General features: G+C 33.1%; 1 protein-coding gene across 4 annotated transcripts in view; it reads right to left on the bottom strand.

Moving 5' to 3' along the window:
* Nucleotides 1–1,025: 1,025 nt before the first annotated feature.
* Nucleotides 1,026–21,051, bottom strand: part of ADGRL2 (adhesion G protein-coupled receptor L2) — a 190,799-nt gene continuing 170,773 nt past the window's right edge. For 2 of the 4 annotated variants that reach the window (XM_069480161.1, XM_069480163.1), the window contains 5 exons: nucleotides 13,392–13,483; nucleotides 11,388–11,556; nucleotides 8,591–8,719; nucleotides 7,943–8,039; nucleotides 1,026–2,844 (listed from right to left, as the gene is read on the bottom strand). In XM_069480161.1, coding sequence (XP_069336262.1) covers nucleotides 2,090–2,844; nucleotides 7,943–8,039; nucleotides 8,591–8,719; nucleotides 11,388–11,556; nucleotides 13,392–13,483 — 1,242 coding nt within the window. In that variant the 3' untranslated portion in view covers nucleotides 1,026–2,089. Of the gene's footprint in view, nucleotides 2,845–5,370; nucleotides 5,389–5,942; nucleotides 6,002–6,230; nucleotides 6,360–7,942; nucleotides 8,040–8,590; nucleotides 8,720–11,387; nucleotides 11,557–13,391; nucleotides 13,484–21,051 lie in introns of those variants that run through there. The other 2 variants (XM_069480160.1, XM_069480164.1) reach the window with 2 other exon arrangements.

Below are 21,051 nucleotides of genomic sequence, written 5' to 3'. Positions count from 1 at the left end.
TTCTTATACAGTCAATTTGCAACTTGTTAGGTATTAACTGTGTCAATATACCCCTCCATTTTTACTTTATCATAAAATGTTTAAAATATTTCATTATTTACTGTTTTACTATATCCATATTTAGATATGGATATAAATACATACTTAAAAATATTTTTCCTCATTACTTTTTAAATTCAGTAAGCATGACTAAGTGTCCACATAAAAGAAAGTTATTTCTAACGTGGTGGAAGCATGAGAGAACCACTAAGCTCTAGAAGAATTTGGTATAAATGCTTATGATGTAAACAGGAAAAATCTATTTGTTGAGATTTAATTGTATGATTTTTGAACTTGGACTAAAACTTTTCTATGATAACAAATATTGTCATTCACAGCTGCCTACAGGGATACTTATAATCCTTAAACAGTGAAAGTATGTTTTAGAAATTTCTTAATAACGCTGAAAAATCAATTTTAAAAAATCGATTTTTTTTAATAATATGCCCAAATTTGATGATAGAATTTCCAACCCTTCTTTTTTCACTTTTTATTTTTTAGTGCTGGTGCAATGCAACAAACAAAAATACTTTCAGAATATTTCCCTATTAAAACTTATCTGCCAGATTTTGTGCATATGTAATGGGTAATTAGAGGATAAATATATTCTTTTCAGCATAAAGAACATACAGGCAACTTAATTATATTCTTTCACATATTCATGGGTTTTAGTATGAAGTTACTTACAGCAAGGAGGGGAAAGGGTGGGAAAGGACTAATGTGTTAAAGCTAATTATGTATCATACATAAAAGTGCACATGTTAACTACTTGAAAAAATTCACATTTATTTACTGTCAAACCGTGTTAAACTTTACACTGGATATTAGTGATGGGCTCATTATTAACAGGTTTACACAAAGGGATGAAAAGAAAAGCAGAATTTGCTGAAACAATTTACATTTCATTAGAACTTTATCATAAAATAAATTAATTACTAAATATAGGCAGAAGGAATATGGAAGAGTAATATTTATGTTTTATTTTATTTTTTAAAAAAGAATAGGCACCTTTTGTTCACTAGAAAGTTTGTGAGAAGTGCCCAGTGCCCTCTTGGCCCTCTGTTCAATAATAAACAGAGGGTGACACACAATCTTTTCTAGATTTCACCACATTTGTGCAAGGCATGGCATAACTGGCTTCTAAGAGTTTTCTCCCCATAAAACACGTTCTTTTGGCAATAAGAAATTTAAATGTAAGAATAAAGGACTAACTCGTCAAAGCAGAACACTGTATACAGTGGAAAATAAGTGAAAATGGGTAGAACTTACCATGACAGAGTGTAAGAAAAAACATTTCGTAACATATGTGCAACCAAGAGCTTTTCACAATATTTTCTTCAAACTCTTTAAAATTATTTTAATGACAATTATATTTCAGTTGGACACAAACGTATTTATTTTACCCTAGCAATAGAACAAAATATAATTTCTTTAGCCATTTTTCATGAGAATAGTTCATTGTACAGTTGAGGAAACATATGAAATAAGGCCTGTGGCTTGATTGCTAGTGGTTAAACATGTTTTCAATCTTTGCCTTAATGTAAAAGGTTTGCAGTGAGCTGCAAACGGATGCAGAATATCTCTCCTGCTTTTCCAAGTCTTGTCAGGAACAGTAAGGTACAGTAAATTTGTCCCACAGGATTTTAAAGCCTACGTCTTGTATATAATACAATGCAGGCCTACAAAAATGGTGCAGCCATATTTACAAATGTAGTTCACAGACTGCTGCAGCAAAACGGCTGGAGAGTTTTGTTTTGCTTGTTTCACAATTTCTCTAAACAGCAGCAGAATCTTAAAATACCTGGTTGGCATCTCTTTTCTTTGTAACAAATAATTCATTTTAGTATACTCTGTGTATATACAAAGTTTTTGTACGTTCTATAAAAATTCACAGAACTGCAAGGTGCAGTCAGCCTTTTTACACTGGAGAACCACAGGTCAACAGAGCTGTCTCTTCCGGGCGAGTGGGAGGGAGCTGCGTCGGGCCAGTGCAGTCTTTACTCGGGTATCAATCCTTGCACGTGGCCCTTGGAATTCCTTAGCTGTACTGTTAAAGACTCGTCACCAGCTGCATCTGTCCTTCCCTAACATCTCCTTCTGGAATACACCCTTCTTTGTTAATGGGGATTATGTACCCATCACTGTTGCCCCTGCTGATCTGGTAGCACATCTGAAGCTGACGACCAGCTCCGAGATTTGGCATGCTTTTATAGTAAATGTCCTCGTTCTCACTCCTCCTGGAGGGAGAGAGGTCTTCTTCCATGTCAGGGCCGCTCTCCTGATAGGGAGAGTCTCTAAGATTGGGCATGCTTGTGTAAAGAGAGTCTCTGTTGGGGGACTGTAGGTGATCCTCAGCCTCTGCAGTCAGCTGGGAGACGTAGCTGTCCGTTCCCTCGGGCTTCCCTTTCTTCTGCGGTTGGTAGAGAAGGGAATGAGTCCGTTGAGGAATAAGCGGTGCCTCGAGTTCTTTGTGATGGAGCTCCAGCCCTGTGTTGTCACTGTGCATGAAAGATGAAGCATCCGCCACGATAGCATCATCTTCACTGCTGCTACCTCCAATCACAGGCTTGACTGGTAGTGTGAGCTCAAGGTTATGAGTCTTGCTGCTGCCCCGTAGGTTGTTGTGCACTAATTCTGAAATGATCATTTTCTCAAAAGCAGTATCATTCAGACTTAGTCCACAGTCCACGACTTGCACGCCGTCATTATAGTCCCCCTTGCGCAGTGAGTAGCTGTTGTTAAAATTACCATTTAGCGGTAGAGTATCCATGGCACTTGTATCCCTGGCATTGTTCAGTGAATGTCCTGCAACAGAAAAGGGTGATTTACCGTTACTGTCTCTGTTCCTTTCTAAAGAAACTCTATTTCTTTTGTACAAAACTTTTTAATGTCGTTCAGGACAAAGTTGTATTTGAAAGCTAACACTAGAAGAGTGCCAGGCTTTCCCGCATTCCCAACTGTAAACAGTTGCAACCCCTTAGATAGCAGGAAAAAGTGTTAAAAAATAATACTGTTTTCCAGGCAGGGAAAATGGCATATAGAGTATTACTTTATCAATTTTGGGGAGACAGTAGTTATTAATTGATTTTGGTCAAATCTCTGACACTTACAAAGAAGACTTCACTCCATGCCCTTGCATAGTTAATGCAAAGCAATTCATTAGTGACATTTACATTTTAAAGTACAAGACTATGGTTTATAAAAATAAAATTAACAGAATTTGTCCTAAACAACACTAAATTAAAAAGGAATAAGTCACAATACAAAACCGAAAGGCAAATGTACAACATAAACCCACATAACTGGCAAGCAACTTTTTTAAACAACATTCTAACATTTCCTTTTTCTGGAGATGAAGTAAAAAAAAGAATGAAAAAATGGACAGATACAAAGAATTCGTGTTAAACAAAGACAGCCATCTCTCATACTGACTGGACCAGCGGCCCACAAGCACCATCCAACAACACGACAGACAGCAGGTGGAATGACTCACTTTGGACAACTCACATCATGTCTGTCTGCTCAGGCTATCTGGCCTAAGAGTAGCTGATATATAAAAGAAAGTAAAATGATTTATTGTAACATGATGAAGAATTTCTAAGCTTCTCAGCAACTTAGTCAGAGCAAGGGTTCAACAAATTAGATTACCAGCAATAGCAGCCTTTTATTTTTTCATTGAATATTTCTTATTCTTTTGATTTTTTTGGTACTAATCATCTGTCTAATAGCAATGGCCCCAGGCTTCTAATGGTCAAAGTTTGCCTGCCGCCCTGCAGTCTGCATCAGTCACAGTGACAGCACGGAATGAACCAGCAGAGTCTACTGTACAAGATTGGCCCATACACACCATGGCCATGGAGGTCGAACGCAGAAATGTTAGAGATTTCTTAAGTATGGGTCACAGAAATTAAACCAAGAATAAATATTAACTGTGGAATGGGAGAAGGGTGTCAGCCTTGGCTAATATATTTTTATTTCTAAAGGAATGAAAGATTGGATAAGTCTGTTGACATGAAAAGAGGTTTAGGAGGTAAAAAAAAAAAAAAAACATGGTAACATGCTCTATTTGAATCAGAGTTGTATTTTCTACAGACACATAAACATGTAAACTAAGACATCACAGTGCTTCTCAAGCAAATGAAAAAAAAGTCTTAGCGAAAATTAAATGGTCTGCATCATGGAAAGTTAGGTTATTCATTCTCAAAATCCTAGAGAAAAAAAAATCACGTGTCTACAGATAGGTCTGTAAAAAAAAAGAATGAAATGATGTTATTGAAATGAAACTGACCACTGTGAGGCTGCTGCATTGTATGCAAGGCTTGGAGGAGTTTAGGAAAAAATTTAATTCTTGGAAAAAAAATTAGGAAATTTCCCTTTTTAGTGCTCACTCCACTCTTAAAGCTGCAGATATCCTAGAAAACTCAATTTCTTTCAGAAAAAAAAAATCCTTGTATTGTCTAACACAGACTTCATGACAAATAAATATCTGATAATTGTTGGATAAATTATCATTAGCAAAAAATGAGAAAATGGGAGATTATATCTGTTAGTGAGATTCACATGGTTTTGCAAACTTTGTTCCAACTTCTACATATGAAAAATTGACAATTCAATTTGTATCATGCTCCATGTGTAACAAAACAAAGTTATAATAGTTATTTGTAAGGCTTCCTTTAGCCTAGACAATTCTGTAGCTTTATAAATTCACGTATGTGCCATAATCTTTATTTCTTTAAGATGTATCAACAGAAGGCATTTGGCACTTTAAGTTTTAGGTGACACATGGATCACATGCTAGCATTTGTTTCCTCTGTAGAGGTCCATTCTTTTCAAACATTTTCTTTTGTTTTTATCATTGCTTAATAAATACAAAAATATGTACTGGATATAATCCAAAAGTTGTTTTCTATGATATACTACAGACTTAAGACATCTTTGACTGGTTTTGAAGAGGCATCTTTTTCTGCCCAAGTTCAGGTAATTCACTTGAAGACTTTCCACAGCCTGTAGCAAGATTACTGTGGGAATGCAGAAATGATAAGTCAATTATTAAGCATTTTGGTTGACAGTACTTCAGGCTTTATAGAGCAAATTATTTCAGCATTGCATATACTTAAGTATGGACAGCATTTGCTACAGACCTCTATTATTGACAAAACATAGTACAGACAGACGTACTATTTGAATTTGGTAAGATTTTAGTTGCAAATTGTGAACCACTTGCCCGCTGAGTCTACTTCATGACTGCTAGTTATGTTTTAATTGTGCCCATTAAAAATCATGCTGAAAAAATTTACATTTGATAGGCAAAGTTAAGTTTTACTCCCATACTTGTCTCTCTGTAGGTTGCTAGAGGAAAGCATAAGGAAAGTAAGAAAACAAGAGAATGAAAAGAGAAGCTGCAGTTACGTTAAAAACGAACTTTAAGAAAAAATTGGAAACGAAGTTCTGTGTTTAATTTAGTGGCAAACATTAATCACAAATAAAGATTATATGCTAGCAGTAATCATGTGATAACTTTTACCAAAATCTTGAGAATTCTGTTAATATTAAATATATATATGCTTTTTTTTTTTAAAAAGTAAGCTATTAATATTAGAAAACATAGTAATACAGGATGGGTTAGTGACAATCTCTCTCCCTCCCCCAATTAAAAACTATAGGTATAAACTGACTAATATTTGCTTTACTCTCCAAGTTTTCTTAAGAAAAACTACCATAAAGCTGCACTATACTATAGTTTGGTTGTATTGATAATGCTGGATGTGGTTTTCTATACCTAGGCATCCAAATTATCTTTATTAGCTAATTCATTCCAGAAGCAAATTTTGTCAGCAAGCTTTAGAATTAACTGAACAGTATATTATATAGATAGGATACCTCTAAATGATATAAATCTTGAAGATGGGCTCTCAGACCATGTGATGTCAGTCCTGTAATAATATATTAAGATTTATGCCACCTGTGTTAAAAACATGGATAATTATTGTAAATACTAGCATGACTGAGCTTTTACTATAATATAGTGCAGTTTTAGAAGCCTGGCATAGGCAATACCATAATTTTTTTAATTGAGAAATTAAGGATGTAATAATCAATATATGGCAACTTGAGCATTTTAGAAACAGGGCAAAGATCAGAGCTCTGTTTAGCAGGAAAGAAAGGTAGTTTTATTCGTAAGTAAAGCACACCTGGTGAGTTAAATACAGGAGCTGAAGGGGCATTACATACAACTGTTTCAGCGAGCAATGTGTTATAGGGGTTGTTAGTGCCGTGGGGTCGAAGAAGAGGGTTTGTTAGTAGGTAATTGCCAGTCATTCCTAAAGCAAAAAAAAACAGAAAAAAAAAATACATCAGTTCTCTTATTTTAGTGTTACAGTTGTACTAAAGTATTTTTTTTGTATTCATCAAGGGTAGTGGACAGGTTGGCAACAGGAATATCTGCTGAAATGTTCTGAATGTATTTGAACTACTAATTTGAAGGAGAAAGGGGAGAGGGAAGTTAAATTTCAGTAATTCACAGGTGCTTTCTAAGTCCCCCAAGTAAACACCTGCTGAGGATGACATTTACTAATTTATACAAAAGCACTGTTAAACAAAAATGGCAATTAAATGCATAGAGATCAACATTATGTTTCAAGATGTTACTGCTTAATATTAAAGACTTAACCACTCAGGCTCAGAAGAGGGAATCTCAAACTTTCAGAATTTACAGGTGTGGGATTATCCCTCATGAAAACATCTGTGTTAATACCAAATCTGATACAAGCAGGAGGAAAAACTACTTTCACAAACAGGTAAAAGGTATGACACATTGCAAAAAGCTTCTCTTAGTAAATGCAAAAGCACACATGCTGAGAAACAAAACAAAACAAAAAAAGACCGTGTATATGAATTATTAGACCATTCACAAAATCTACATAACAAGAATTTTCATTCTGTAATCTTATTTGCCAGGTTTCAAAAATGAATCATGGAACAATTCAGTTGCTTTTGGATAGTCATCTTAAAATAATTAGGTAAAATATCAAAGCAACAGAATAAACACACATTTCACTCATTCTTATTGACAAAATACAAACCTTTCAGTACTTATCAATCATATGTTCTGCATAGCTAATATAATTTGACTAAAAATATTTTAAAATTTCTGTTGGTTTTAATGCCGCACAACTCCTTTTTTCATTTTCAACCAGAATCTCATGAGAACAATGTCAACAATTAAAAATGTCTTTAATATTTCATTGTGATAAAGTCTAGCTTATATTATAAATCAAAACATCAAAACTGAAAATACCTAGATAAATTACCTTTCCAAGGATATATACAACATATTTTCTCATACTAAATTGAAATTTACTAAACTTTTATTCAGGAATATGTGTGTATGCATGTACTCCTATCCATCTCTTGTTAAATTCTTTCATTTTCCAGCATATTATAAGTAAGAATTATATTGATTTATATGATAAAGTTGCCATGATAGGCACATTAAATGACATAGGAAAAATTACTTTATAAACTTTCATGTATTTTAATTTTATGAAGATTTACTGTTTTTAGCACTTATTTTTCACTTTTGAAAAAATGTAAAATAAAAACATTACAAATAAGAATTTTCACTGCAAAACTGGCACTGTTTTATGTGAATGGTAATTATTCTAATTATATTAATGTTTTATGAATAAACTTTCAGAAATGTGTTAGTGAGAAAGGATGAATCTATACTCACTAGGAAAACATTTTAATCTATGGCAAAGCATATTTTCGATAGTTACCTTTTTCAGCCTTACCCTATTATGTAGAGTTTAAAATTATATTTTCTGCTGTACATTACTGAATAAAAGGAATTTATATGTACTTTCATAAATGATAATAAAGTTAGATTTTCCTAATAACTGACCTTGATTAAGTGTTGAAGTGCTATTGATGTCACCTGAGATAAAAGAAGATTCAGATTGTTTTCTCACAGTGTCATTCCACATCCTTCTTATACGACTCTATTAATATAAAATAGCAAGACAAATACGTTTTGTTAGTTTCCCCAAGCTTACCTTATTAAAGATACACAATGATTTACCCTAAACGATCTGTGTAGGATTGGCCTTTTAAAGAATGTGTGTTGTTTCTGGTCTAAAACTAAGGAGGACTATACTGCCCTGTTGTTTCTCTCATACGCATCTGAGTGGTATTTCATCCTTCACTCTTAAAAAGGTGTTATTTTATTGACTTTTTTTAAAAAGTGGAGATGCCTGATTACTCAACAAATGTTTATTGAGTGCCCACAACGAGCACTGTGCTGTACGGCCTTAGGATACGAAATGATCATGATATACTTCTTACAGAACTCTCCACAAAAGAGCATGTTCACGTCTAAAGAAACACCTTGAAGAAATATTTAAGAAGAAATTAAAACCAAAATACTAAAAAAGCAAGTGTTTGCTATCTGGATCATCATAATGAGGAGACAATTAGTGCATCTGAACAGAACACGTCCCAGTAGGCCTCCCATAAATAAGGCTACTTAAAGATGCTGTTGGACTCTTGTTACCTGTGTGCCAGAGGAATACCGGGCACTGGTTCTGGTGGTCGATGCCTTCACGGAGCTGTGAGGGCTCTCCGTTGGGAGGCCGCCACAGCAGTACGAGTGTCTGAAGCACTTGCCGTATTCTTTTCGTACCTGCATCAAATGATCACGAGACCAAGGGATTAATAGGAACATACCGGCTTCTCTCTCTCTCTCCACTTCTCTCTAATTAAATGAACAGTGAAGACAACCGAGAAGAATTAAAGTTCCACTAAGACTTATCCGTGGAGAAATTTTCAAAATTAAGTTCAATGAAAATTACTGAAATAGTAATCAGAAAAATATTTCAGTCCACTAGAATGTCTAATGGGGTCTTTAAAATGTGATATGGCATGTAGAGAGGCTTTACACCCCATTATTACTATGCAGATGTTAGTTATTAATTAATACCATAGTGATATACCCAAAGCTTTATCCTGTTTACATACTTAGTAACTCCAATTTTGTATGTTGTGCTAAGAAAATAGGACAAAAATTTTAGTATTTTCCTTGCTTAATTACATTTAAGCGCCCTGTAATTCAATCATTTAAGTTTTATATGCTTCGTGTCCTCTTAGGTAGGTTAATACATAAACCTCTTTTACTGGATTGCACGGTTTTGTGGGTAACCTCTTTATAATGACAAGACTACTTTGGCACAAGAATAAAGAAAAAAGTACTTTGATACATTTGCCATTAATTAGGATGGAATGTTTTCTTCATTTTCTGATGTGTCTAGCTTTAACATTTAGTGTAGAGAGTCTAAGATGTCTATTCACTTCATTAGCACACGAGGGAACTATTTATGCAATTTCCATTCACATTAATGAGTTACCCATGTAATTTCCCTTTTCCCCTGAAGCTTGGATATATGAATAGATGGAAAAGTTGTTAGGCCTAAAAAGAAGTTTTGACTAAACTTCAAAAAGTGAAGTCCAAGCAACTGCTAAATAATAGGGCCCCACGCAGAGCAGTGGTATATAATTGGGAGGGTACGTGGAGAGGGGGCTGAACTATGTACAACTATATGGGATATAGACATGTTTTATTGTGGATTAGAGCCAGACTCGGAAATTACAAGTCAGACAAGAAAGAGAAGTTGCATAAGAAAATATTTTTTTCTAGTGGGTTGTAAAAAACACTCAAAGGCTTTCTGCCCGTCCCCACAAGTCTATGCTCAGTAACTGCCTGCAAAGACCATGACTTTGACACTTAGACTCTTTGCAAAATTAGAAAATTCAAGTCACTAGATGATCTTTTAGATCTAAGTGCACTTGCATTTTCATCTTCTTAGCTTTATTTAATTACACTTATTAGAACAAATAACAATGCAATTGAGCTTTCAAAGCATTGTTTTTGGCCTAAATATGTTCATTCAAGCAGTAAGACCATGATTTTAACTTAACCATCTTATATCATATTCTTAACAATCCATCCTGGCAGCATTCAACTGGATGTGACCAAGACTAAGTAGGATATGTTCAAAAGAAGTGCAACACAATGCTTTTAAAATATAATTGTTAATTTTAAAAGCATAGTAAAATCTCCTTGTTCAATTAACATATGAGGAAATATTCACTACTCCACCCTTTTTCTACGTCTGTGCTTTATGTCAAAGATGTTTGGCACACAAGCACAGAAATTATGAATATATGGTAATATGCCTATATACAAAGTGCTCATTTATGTAGAAAATACATAAAATTCAAAATAATTATAATGCTAAGGTTATCCTTGTACAATGTTTAGAAAGTTAAAGTTCATTGTTATTAAATAACACATCACACCTCACAAAAAATTTCTACACATCTAATGGCTGTTAACTGCTATGAAATGCTGTATAACCAAGACAATGGCAATCAAAATGGTATTTTATCCAAATAATACCCTCCGGTGTTGGTTTTGCCTAATGCCTATATTGCTGTGAATGTACATTATCTGTCAGTATTGCACATTCCACTGCCATTATCTCAAAATTATAGCTTATTCAAAACTGATGGAAGTAACAACACTATCATCTTGTCAGGACTGAAAACATAATAGTTTTCACTTTCACAATTCTATTTCTCTGTTCAATTTAGTGACCAACTAGTAATAACAGAATAAAAAGACTACATTAGATATGTAGACAGGGAAAGGATGATATCTAGTGAAAGGCATGGAAATTTTAAACCTAAATGGCAGCCAAACAATTCACCTGGGTTTACATCTTCTTGCTACAGATTAAAGTTTTTCATTTGTAACTTTAAGTTTGGAATCGTTTTTGCTGACTCTACTAACCATAAAATTAGGACAAAATAATAAGATGTGAGGTACTAATTATTGGTTTTTAGATTTTTCAAAACTACTCAAAAGGCAACATTAATATTCATTTTTTATATGTCTGGTGCTTTAAAAATTAGCATCATTTATCCTTATAATCAATTTCATTTTGGACCACTGCATTCCCTTTAGTGAGCAAAGAATGAGTTTATTATTTTCTTTTACCTTTTATACCCTTTGTACAAAGCCTTTTACAGAACTTACTAGCAAAGAAGAAATCTGAACATAAGTATCATTTATAACATTCTCACATTGAGATCCAAGAGATGTATGGTATAAAGTATGTCAATATTTTATTTGTGAAGCCTAAATTTTCAGACAGGCATTAAAATTAGTTTATAATAAAAAATATGATCCTATTTAATAATATGCCTGTTGTAACTTAAAATCTTTATTATATCTATTACTTTCAAATCAAAGAACAAGCAAACTGAGCCCCCAGGTGTTTTCAACTACTTACTTTCTTTTGGAGAGCACAGTGAAAGATGAAAATAAACACTCCCTGGAAAGCATTAAAGATGGTGAAGAGATACGCCATCACAATAGTCTCCTCATTAATAAAAAGTAACCCAAATGACCAGGTTAGGCCAAGAAGACACAGAAGAGCGAAAGCACCAAGCACCCAAGACCTGAAAAAATAAAGGGAATTTTTTTAACAGGTTCAATGCGGGGGAAAACACAAATTATGCTTAAATATTAACATATCAGTAGCAGTTGACTTTCTCTATGTTCACATTAAAATTCAACAGCATTTTGGCTTTAACCTTTCATTGATTAAGAAAGAACAATAGCATTTAGTACTGCAGCCTCCAGTGAAAACAGCAACAGCAGGTATGACCTTTTCTTAGTCCAGAATAAACAAGGTATCAAAACTATATTAAAATACAAGATGTAAAATAGCCCATGATTTTGTCTTCTATATGCATTTGGCAAAAGAAATTAAGGAGTCCTAGAGTTTACTCCTATATTTTTATTCCTGCGCTGTACTCATATGACACTGAATAATGTGATACATACAGAAAAGTTAAATGGCAGATAATCACTTAACACCTAAACTTCAGAGTCTAATGAACTAGTCTTAGGTGAACCTACGGTTTTATAACTAAAGCATGAAGAAGCCTCGCTGAAATGGGACAAAAATATGAGAACAACTTCAAAATAAAATAATTTTGGAGAGATTTCATCATGAATAGCTTAAGGAGAAAAGAACTGTAGAAAATAGGACGGAATGAGGATTTAAAGTCAGTGCATTCCATGTCTAACTAATGATCTTACTTGATAAATGGCTTATTATCTTCATAGCTAGAAAGCATTATAAGCAGAAAAGAGAAACAAAATTATTAGACAGAATTAAAATAGAAAGTAATAAGAAAGCATTTATATATTTTATAAATTAGTCAAAATTAAGAAAGTCAAAATGCAGAGGCAAGCAATTAAAAAATAAAGGCATATTATAGTTTAAAAATACCACAGCAAATTAGATATTCCAAAATAATTATAAAAATTAAGGGCAATTCATGATATTGACGGATTTGTAAAAAATATAAATCATGCCATAAATTTGTTAATGTAGGGTTCTACCTTACCCAGGTAAGTCCGTATTATAGTAGCCATCACAAACACGGTAATTACTGGTGTAGATGAGAAGACAGAAAGAAGAAAAGGAAGAAAAGAGAGAGATGCTAAACATTAGCTCTCTCTCTTACCATGCAACATGCAATGAAGCTGGCACTAACCTATCTAAAGCATCTAATTTTTTAAAAAATTTACCCTTACTATAGATCTGCCATTTTTTACATTAAAAATAGTATTTTTCACAACCCCATTATAACCAACTTGAATAATACCTCCTTAAATTCTAAATTAAAAGGCTTATATTTTAAAAATAACTCTGAAAATGATTCCGTAGGATAGTTTAATGAATCAACAGCTATCAATTTTTTGTTAATTAGGTAGCATTTTTCCATTGATAGAATATTGCAGCTTTCATTCAACATTAAGATAAAGTAAACATTTGTTTAATTAGCATGAAACAACAGATAATCTTCAAGTTAACAACAGTAATAGAGTAAATTCTCTTAGGAAAACAGGATTAGGAGTAGAAACTGCTCAGAATCCTTAAAGCAAAAAGTCATTTAACAAAACAAACTTAATATAATCATATCAGCCATGCAAATAGAAACATTATTTTAAACTGCATTTTAAATTCAAATGAAATTGCTACAGTGATACAAAATTTCCACGGAGCCACTGAAACAATTTCTTGGCTCTATATCAAAATAGAAATTATCTAATTTTTGACCAATGTTTGTGACATAGTAAAAGTAAGACTCAACCTTGATCAGTAAAACTTCATGCTGAATAATTTCTACAGTTGATAGAAGGTGGAAATCCCTGTGTTCCCTGTGGAGAGTATCTTTTACTTAGTTTGTCCAGTATTAAAATTAAAATACAAAATACTTACTTAATGTTTTCCAACCTGCTAGAATCTGGTTTCAAAGTGTTTGAATGCTTCACCATTTTGCACAACGTGATCACCAGGAAGATAATATTTAGCTGTTAGAACAAATAAAGAATTAGACTACTATGAACAAAGAGTTGAAAAAATAAATAAGGTTTTGCACATATATCAACGGCATGTGTATAAGGGAGGCAGCGATTCAGTTTTAGTCTATGTATGCAACGATCGAGTCGTCTATATAGAAAATACTTGGCTATGTATGATCAATTCTTTCATAGATCATTTGACATGAAATTGCAACCTCATTAAGTCGGTATCATGTGGTAATGATTAAATAAATTAGAAAACCTAAATTAGTTTCTTTAGCTAGATACACTCCCGGGCCTAAAAGCCATTTGATGGAAATACTGAAGTGAATTCCTCAGAAGGGGCATTTACATCAAGTAATCTATAACGGAAAAATCACTGGGTTTGGTCTAGCTCTTGATTTTGATGGATTAAATGAGGATAGTAACATTTGCACCATGTATTTATAAGGTAATTGTGAAGATCAAATGAAATGACATATAAAAATGTTAGTTATAAAGTTTTGATATAAATATTTTTGCTATTTAACTGTTAAAAGCCATCAGTGCTTTTTCCTATGTCTCCATATTGTAAGAAAGTAGGTAAATTCTGGCAAAAGGCTGTTTTGAGTCCTTCTAAACATTGAGCTGTGCAAAGAATGTAGGTATAAACAAAAGCAAGCTGAGGAAGGTGGAATCTGACACAGGAGGAAGGTTAGAGGACTCCAGAAGGTCAACATGAGTGATCTCAGAAGAAAGGAGTTGTATTTTGACTGAGAAAAGACAAAAGTTTGTAATTTGCATTTATTTCTACAGGCACCTGGCAGAATGTTGGAGGGAGGGGAAACAGTTTCATTTTTATGTTCTAAAAATAGAACTAAGCTAGACTGCTCTTGGATTTTTTTTTTTTTTGACATTTTATTTTTTTTTTTTATTTTTTTTTTTTTGAGACAGAGTGTCGCTTTGTTGCCCAGGCTAGAGTGAGTGCCGTGGCGTCAGCCTAGCTCACAGCAACCTCAAACGCCTGGGCTCAAGCAATCCTACTGCCTCAGCCTCCCGAGTAGCTGGGACTACAGGCATGCGCCACCATGCCCGGCTATTTTTTTTTTTCTATATATATTTTAGTTGGCCAGATAATTTCTTTCTATTTTTAGTAGAGACGAGGTCTCGCTCATTGCTCAGGCTGGTCTCGAACTCCTGACCTTGAGCGATCCACCCGCCTCGGCCTCCCAGAGTGCTAGGATTACAGGCGTGAGCCACCGCGCCCGGCCGACATTTTATTTTTGGATTACTTTTAAAAAGACAAAAAAAAAAAAAAAGTTATTTTGTGAGCTATACATGACGTAGAGAGTATCAACCAAATAGTATATACACAAAAGGACTCATTTCACTTACTGTATGTGGGATGAATTCAGTTTTTTAGTGGCAGATAATCAGCATAACCTTGTTACAGTAACATGATCATTTCTACTGAGTCACAATATGACACGATCAAATGATAACATTATTTTACTCATTCATCACTGCTTCTGATTTTATAATCAGAAAAAATGATTTTGTCTACTGTGCCTTAAGATTTCTCTTAGATGTACAATTCTCTCTTGTGGGGTAAAATGAGGTTAATGGCCATAATTTGCAAGTGTTAGCAGATAGTATTCTATCTTTCAATGTTAATTACTTGGGGACAAAGCGCTTTTTGTTTAAAAAAAGTATTTAAAAAATCAATTTCTTAAAATACTTATCTAGAGAAAAAGTAAACAAAATGGTAGAAACATTACCTGGCTTTATTTTCTGAAGATTATTCTAGTTGGTCACAATATAAATAAATGCCTGAATTTTCAGGGATGTTACACATTGTTATAACACATTTCATTCAGCAAATATTTATTGACTTTCCTGCTCCAAACAAGGATGCCCTGCTTATTGTATTGTGGATAAGAAACAATTCCTGCCTTTGAGTAATTAGAGATATTCTTCTAATAGTACAGTAAATATTTGTTTGAGTTTTTAAAGAATCATAGTAAATTGTACCTCTAATTGTTAAAAAAAAAAAAAAAAGGCAAAGTCAACAGTGTTACTACTTTTAAATTTTATGGCAACAGTAGCCTTAACTAGTAAAATTCAAGGGTGGTTAAAAACAAGAACTCTATAAATATCCTAAAAACAAACCAATTAACTACAACTGTTAGGTAAGATGGCTGCTTTACAAATTCAGAGTTAAAATCCTTTAAAGTTTTCCCCCTTCTTTCTGAAGGTCCTGATAAGAACATTTATTTTTTTCATTCCACACTTCTGAACAGAATCTTGTTTTTTCCCTCCTTTTCTTGAACTATTTCCTGAAGCATACAGGGGCACAATTTGGTGTTCATTGTTTTCTAAGCATATTAATTATCCTCTCACCCTCACCAGAACAAAATATTAGAAGTACTGGTACATTCAAGAAGGGAAAATTTCTACTACTATGTGTAAAATTATAAGGAAAGTAAAGAATGTGAATGTGGGAAAATTGGGCATATAAACTGTTATACTATGAAAAGAAAATGAGTAGAAAATGTTAAATTCTTGGGGGCAAATTTAGAACAACAATTTTTCAATGAAGAAAATCAGTTAAAATTTTCCAGTAAAACTGAAATAAAATGAAATCTCCCTATATAAAAATACAATGAAAGCTTAAATATGATAAAGTCACTTTTTCTAGTTAAGATTAACCTAGTTGAATGTGCCACAGAAAATATTATCTCATTTAATCCTTTAAGAATAGGCCGTTCAATGCATTTCTCCCCTTTTGCTCCCCTCACTCTACTGAGGTTTTTTAACATTATATGTATGTGTTTAGGGTATCTTTCTAGTTACAAATATAACATATTCATAACACAAGTTCAGAAAATATGGAAAATTACATGGGGAAACAGTAACTATAAAATCTCCCTCCAGAGGTAGCAGGCAGCACTTGTATACCTATTTTACAAATTACTAAGATATAGTAATACCTTGCCAAAGATTACTTAGCTATTATAATGTCAGTGCTGAGATTCAATATACTGTGGTCTAGCTTCATAGCACACAGTCTTTCCAAATTAAATTAACCAATTTATTTTGGGTAAGAAAATTAGGAGTCTTCTAATAAAACAAAGATTTACTAGTTCTGTATTTAAAAGGTTCCATTCCTATAAAAAATAATCCAACTTAAAAGTCACTCAGAGATGATGAATGAATTGAATATAAATTAGAAAATTAATTAATATATAAAATACTACCTCAAACACAGGCATTATAATAATAGGCATACTCTTCAAATGACTTCTGCCTGATGGACTTGTCAGAATTAACTAATTCTCCATTTCCTTTGTAAAATGGTACCATCCCACAACCAGAACAAAAACACCCACACTTCTACTCCCACTAGACAAGTTGTATGCTTAACAGTTAGTTGTGTTTTCTCCAAACTTGTTTATGCCAGTTATGCTCTCACATAGTTACATATTACACAAACTCATAAGACCCAAGTGCACACATGAAATAAAAATTTAAAAAGCTTTTCTTTCTAATATACCAACAAGTGAATGTGTTCAACAGACTTAAAAGTGAGTCTCTTTAAAGACAACTGAAAGTATTAGAAAAATATTCATAAAACCACAGAATTTTTGCACTCAGATTATTTTATAAGTATACATTCTCCAACTTAAAGAAACTGAAAATAAAACTTATAGCCAATGCACTATTTAGATTGCCAAGAAATTTATAGCTAAATCCAATACTAGACTCTGAAATGTGACTCGATGGCACACAAATAATGAGGCAATGGTATACTTAAAAAATACCATCATTTCAAGACAAAGTAATTTTGAAAAGAAGTGTGCAAGACAGGCTATGAATCACAATATAAGATGGCAAAAAATGCTAAATGTAAGATTTCTCTTTTCCCTAATTCATTAAAAAATTTTTCACTAATACATATTATTTACAAACCTTACTAGAGAAATGAAAACATATTTATGTCATTTAAATATTGAACAATTTATGCTACCACCAACACATATGACAGAGAAATATTTTCTGGAATTAAATAGAACATATACCGAAGCATAAACACATTTTAAAAATGTAGTTTTACAGTTCTCTTTTTTTTCTCCAATGTTTAAGAAATGTAAAGCTAAATTTTGGTTTTACAGAATAACTACTGTTGCTACAATCTTTTTTGGAGGTAATACATTCTTATAATTATGATTTTGTAGGGTAAAATATTTCAGGAGATTCCTCCCCCCTTCCTACTCTTTCTTGTTTTTTTAAAATACAACTGTGGGAATCAGAACAAGAAACAGAGGGGCAGATAAAAACATCTTTGATAAAATCGATAGTCACTTTAAGACAAAAAAGTTTGGCTTCAAATGAACTACTGGCTGCAACTCTTGAGTTTCTTTCTTCTTTGCATTTTTCTTGTCATGAGAAAAATGACATAAATGTCTCTTTCCAGCCATATATTTCTGTGCTTCTATCTTTCCTTTTCTGGTTAGAATAAGTGATTTCTTTGTCCTTTTTACTTTTACTTATTCCCAATTTATTTTTCTGTATTTGGTATGCATTAAAAAAAAAAAAAAAAGACAACACAACCCTTAAACATGGTATTTCCCCTACTTCTCACGGGAAGACAGGCAAAGAGGGAGAAAAGAATACCCCCACCATTCAAATGCTACTCTTCTCCCTTCACTTCCAATGCAGCCATTTTTGCCCCTCTTATTTTTTTTTCTTTCCAACATAAATGTTAAGTTCAAATACAATATTTTGGAATAGGTTGAAAAGCTCTATGCATCAGTGAGAAAGGACAAAGCCAGACTTAGAGCTATATACACAAAGATTTGTCTAAATCTGGTAGGTACCTGTAGTCAGTCAATTATTCACACAGAAGCCACTAGTAAGTATAGGTTATTAGGATTGTGTTACACATTGTGTCAACCACCAGCCTAAATGCCTGTACTGATGATTAATTTTGGAGATGAAGCAACTCATTTAGGAATTAAGCAGATTTTTAACACTGCTCCAGGCATGTGTGTGTGAGCCTATGTGTGTGTACAGGTAGAGATTAGTAGGTGGCTATCTCTCAATAGAACTCTTTGTGAAGGGGTAAGAGCAAATTCAGAAGAAAAAAATTTCCTATATTCAGCTAAAAATTGTAAATCAGCAAACGGGATCATTCTTTCTCTCCCCCTGACAAATATCACTCCTTTACCTATCCCCAAATAATGATTTCATAAATTATTATTTATAATAATCAGCCAGTATAATCTGCTGATGAACGTCAACACTGCTTAATAATATGGCACAGCTAAACTTCACCCATACTGATGAACATGAAAATACAAAGAAGTTTAAAAAAAGAAAAAGGTACCACAGATCACAGGAGTGCAGTTTGTTTTATGGTCATCAACCTGCTCAATTGAATCACATCCGTCTAAGCTTAGCAGCTTAAAATTCATTCCACAGCTTGCAATGCTGACATGGATATGATAAGACAGAAGAACAGAAACATCACTCTGAAGTAACCTAGCTGAACTGCACATGTTCTGACCCTTTTTGTTCTCCCTGGAGCTTTTGCTACCTGGCAAATGCAACTCTAAAACTGTACTTGTATCTCCAGATCTTTGCTGTTAGCCAAGCAGAAACCTATTTCTCCCTGGGACTAGCAGCCAGAGAGGTGTTCTCTGAAGAAGACTTCTAAATGAGTGTGTGAGCTGAACTCTTACTGAACTGAATTAATTATTAACGATGCAGATGGAGCTGTCCAAATGATAAGAACAGCTCCTGACGTGTCATGATCCAAGCTTTCATTAAACCATTTCAGGCATACTAATGGTTTCCCACTGCTCATTACTTACCAGCACTTTTCTCATAGATATAATAACTCTAGTGCTTGTAAGCAAGACATTCTATAGAAATGCAGAAGTAGGAAGTTTTATCTTCCTTAGCATATTATTTTTCTTTATAGATTATTATTTAAAATGTACACCTATTTAATACAACTAAGTTAAACAGTTTCAATTCAGAAAAGTTAGAAATGCAAAGCTATACTTCCTAGGAATATAAACAGGTAACTTTTGCTGTAAGAATATTTCTTAAAAGGATGGTATAAAATATAATTTATATTATTAAGATTTGTGTCTAAATTGAGTTTTAAATATCTTATATGACCAGAGGGATATATGTAGGTAAATGTATTTTCAACAAACATATGCTGTATAATCATAACTCAATTTAGGGTAGATACTGTTTTGCAAGATAATGTTTTGCACTCTTACACCACTCTTAGTCTCCCTCTGTGTGTTGGGATGATTAGAGGGCAAAGCAATGACAGGAGAAGAATTCCAAGGAGATCTTCACTGAGATTACTACCTGCTGGGGTTTTTTGTTTGTTTTTAAATTGGGAATACTGTTCCAAAAAGCCTGTCACATCTCAACCTAAAGGATTTGGTACAAGACAAAAATGACAAGACTAATAACTAACAGTGGACCTCTTATTGTAAATGGGCAATATAATAAAATGTCCTTTACCTCTTTTCTTACTCAAAGCTGAGTATGTGTGAATATTAACTCCTTTTGCTAAGTGAAAATTTTTTTAATATTCTAAAGTCTGTACTTATCTTCAGGGACATAAGATAAAGAAATCTGCAGTGTAACAGAAGTAAACACACAATATTTTCATAGACCAAACATCCCTAAAACAGTCTTTAAACTTTTCAAAGTATAAATGTGTTTGACCAAGGGCTTACGAGAAAAAAGCAGGCTGTATCTTTAAGGATCATACCTCTTCATGTCAGCTGTTTGTCATTTAACTCTAGATAGGCTTAGGCTGTGTTAACAGAGGAACACCAAGAACAAAAACTGGGACAGTCACCTGGATTGAATAATTCTGATGAGAAATCAGTTTTCCTAGGAATACTTGAGGATGTTTTACTGGTTTGATTCTTACAGGCATTCATCTCAAATTTTCATTTTGCTTTGTAAAAGTAATTGTGTAAAACAATTAATTTAAATGATAAACATACATACACTTGAAGTGGCTTTAAGTTTCCTTCAACCACTAAAAATTTCTCTCATTTTTTATGAAACATTAGTTAACCATAAAAAATATTCTAAGGAGCTTATTTGTGTCACTTTTTTGAAAAAAGTATGAAAAAAATATCTAAAATAGCAGTAAAAAGATATAGGTAATATTTAAACTTGTTTCTTTTTCAATCTTATAATGGTTAATAACACTCAATTCCATCAGTATGGTGCTGCAACTGAGTGAAACTTTTAAAAACTGAAATCTAGATACTTTACCTATATTCTTTTATTTCAAAAATATTTCAAACGTCACTAAGGGTAATACAAGAAGCTTAAAAATACCTTAATGTCACTATTCTTAACTTGTATCAAATTCACGTAAAATATTTCTTAAAAACCAGTATTTTTATTTGGTATCTTAAGTCTCATAAAAGTAATTTTATTTCTAATCAGTTTAAAGTCAATTTAATCTTCATTTATTAATCTAAGTTTATGCAACTTTTTATGCCCTAAAAAGAATTTAGGGTGTAGACATTCATTTAAAAGTACTAAATTAC

The sequence above is a fragment of the Eulemur rufifrons genome, chromosome 8, assembly GCF_041146395.1.
Source record: "Eulemur rufifrons isolate Redbay chromosome 8, OSU_ERuf_1, whole genome shotgun sequence".
Taxonomy (NCBI): domain Eukaryota; kingdom Metazoa; phylum Chordata; class Mammalia; order Primates; family Lemuridae; genus Eulemur; species Eulemur rufifrons.
This window is presented reverse-complemented; position numbering and strand designations above follow the sequence as displayed.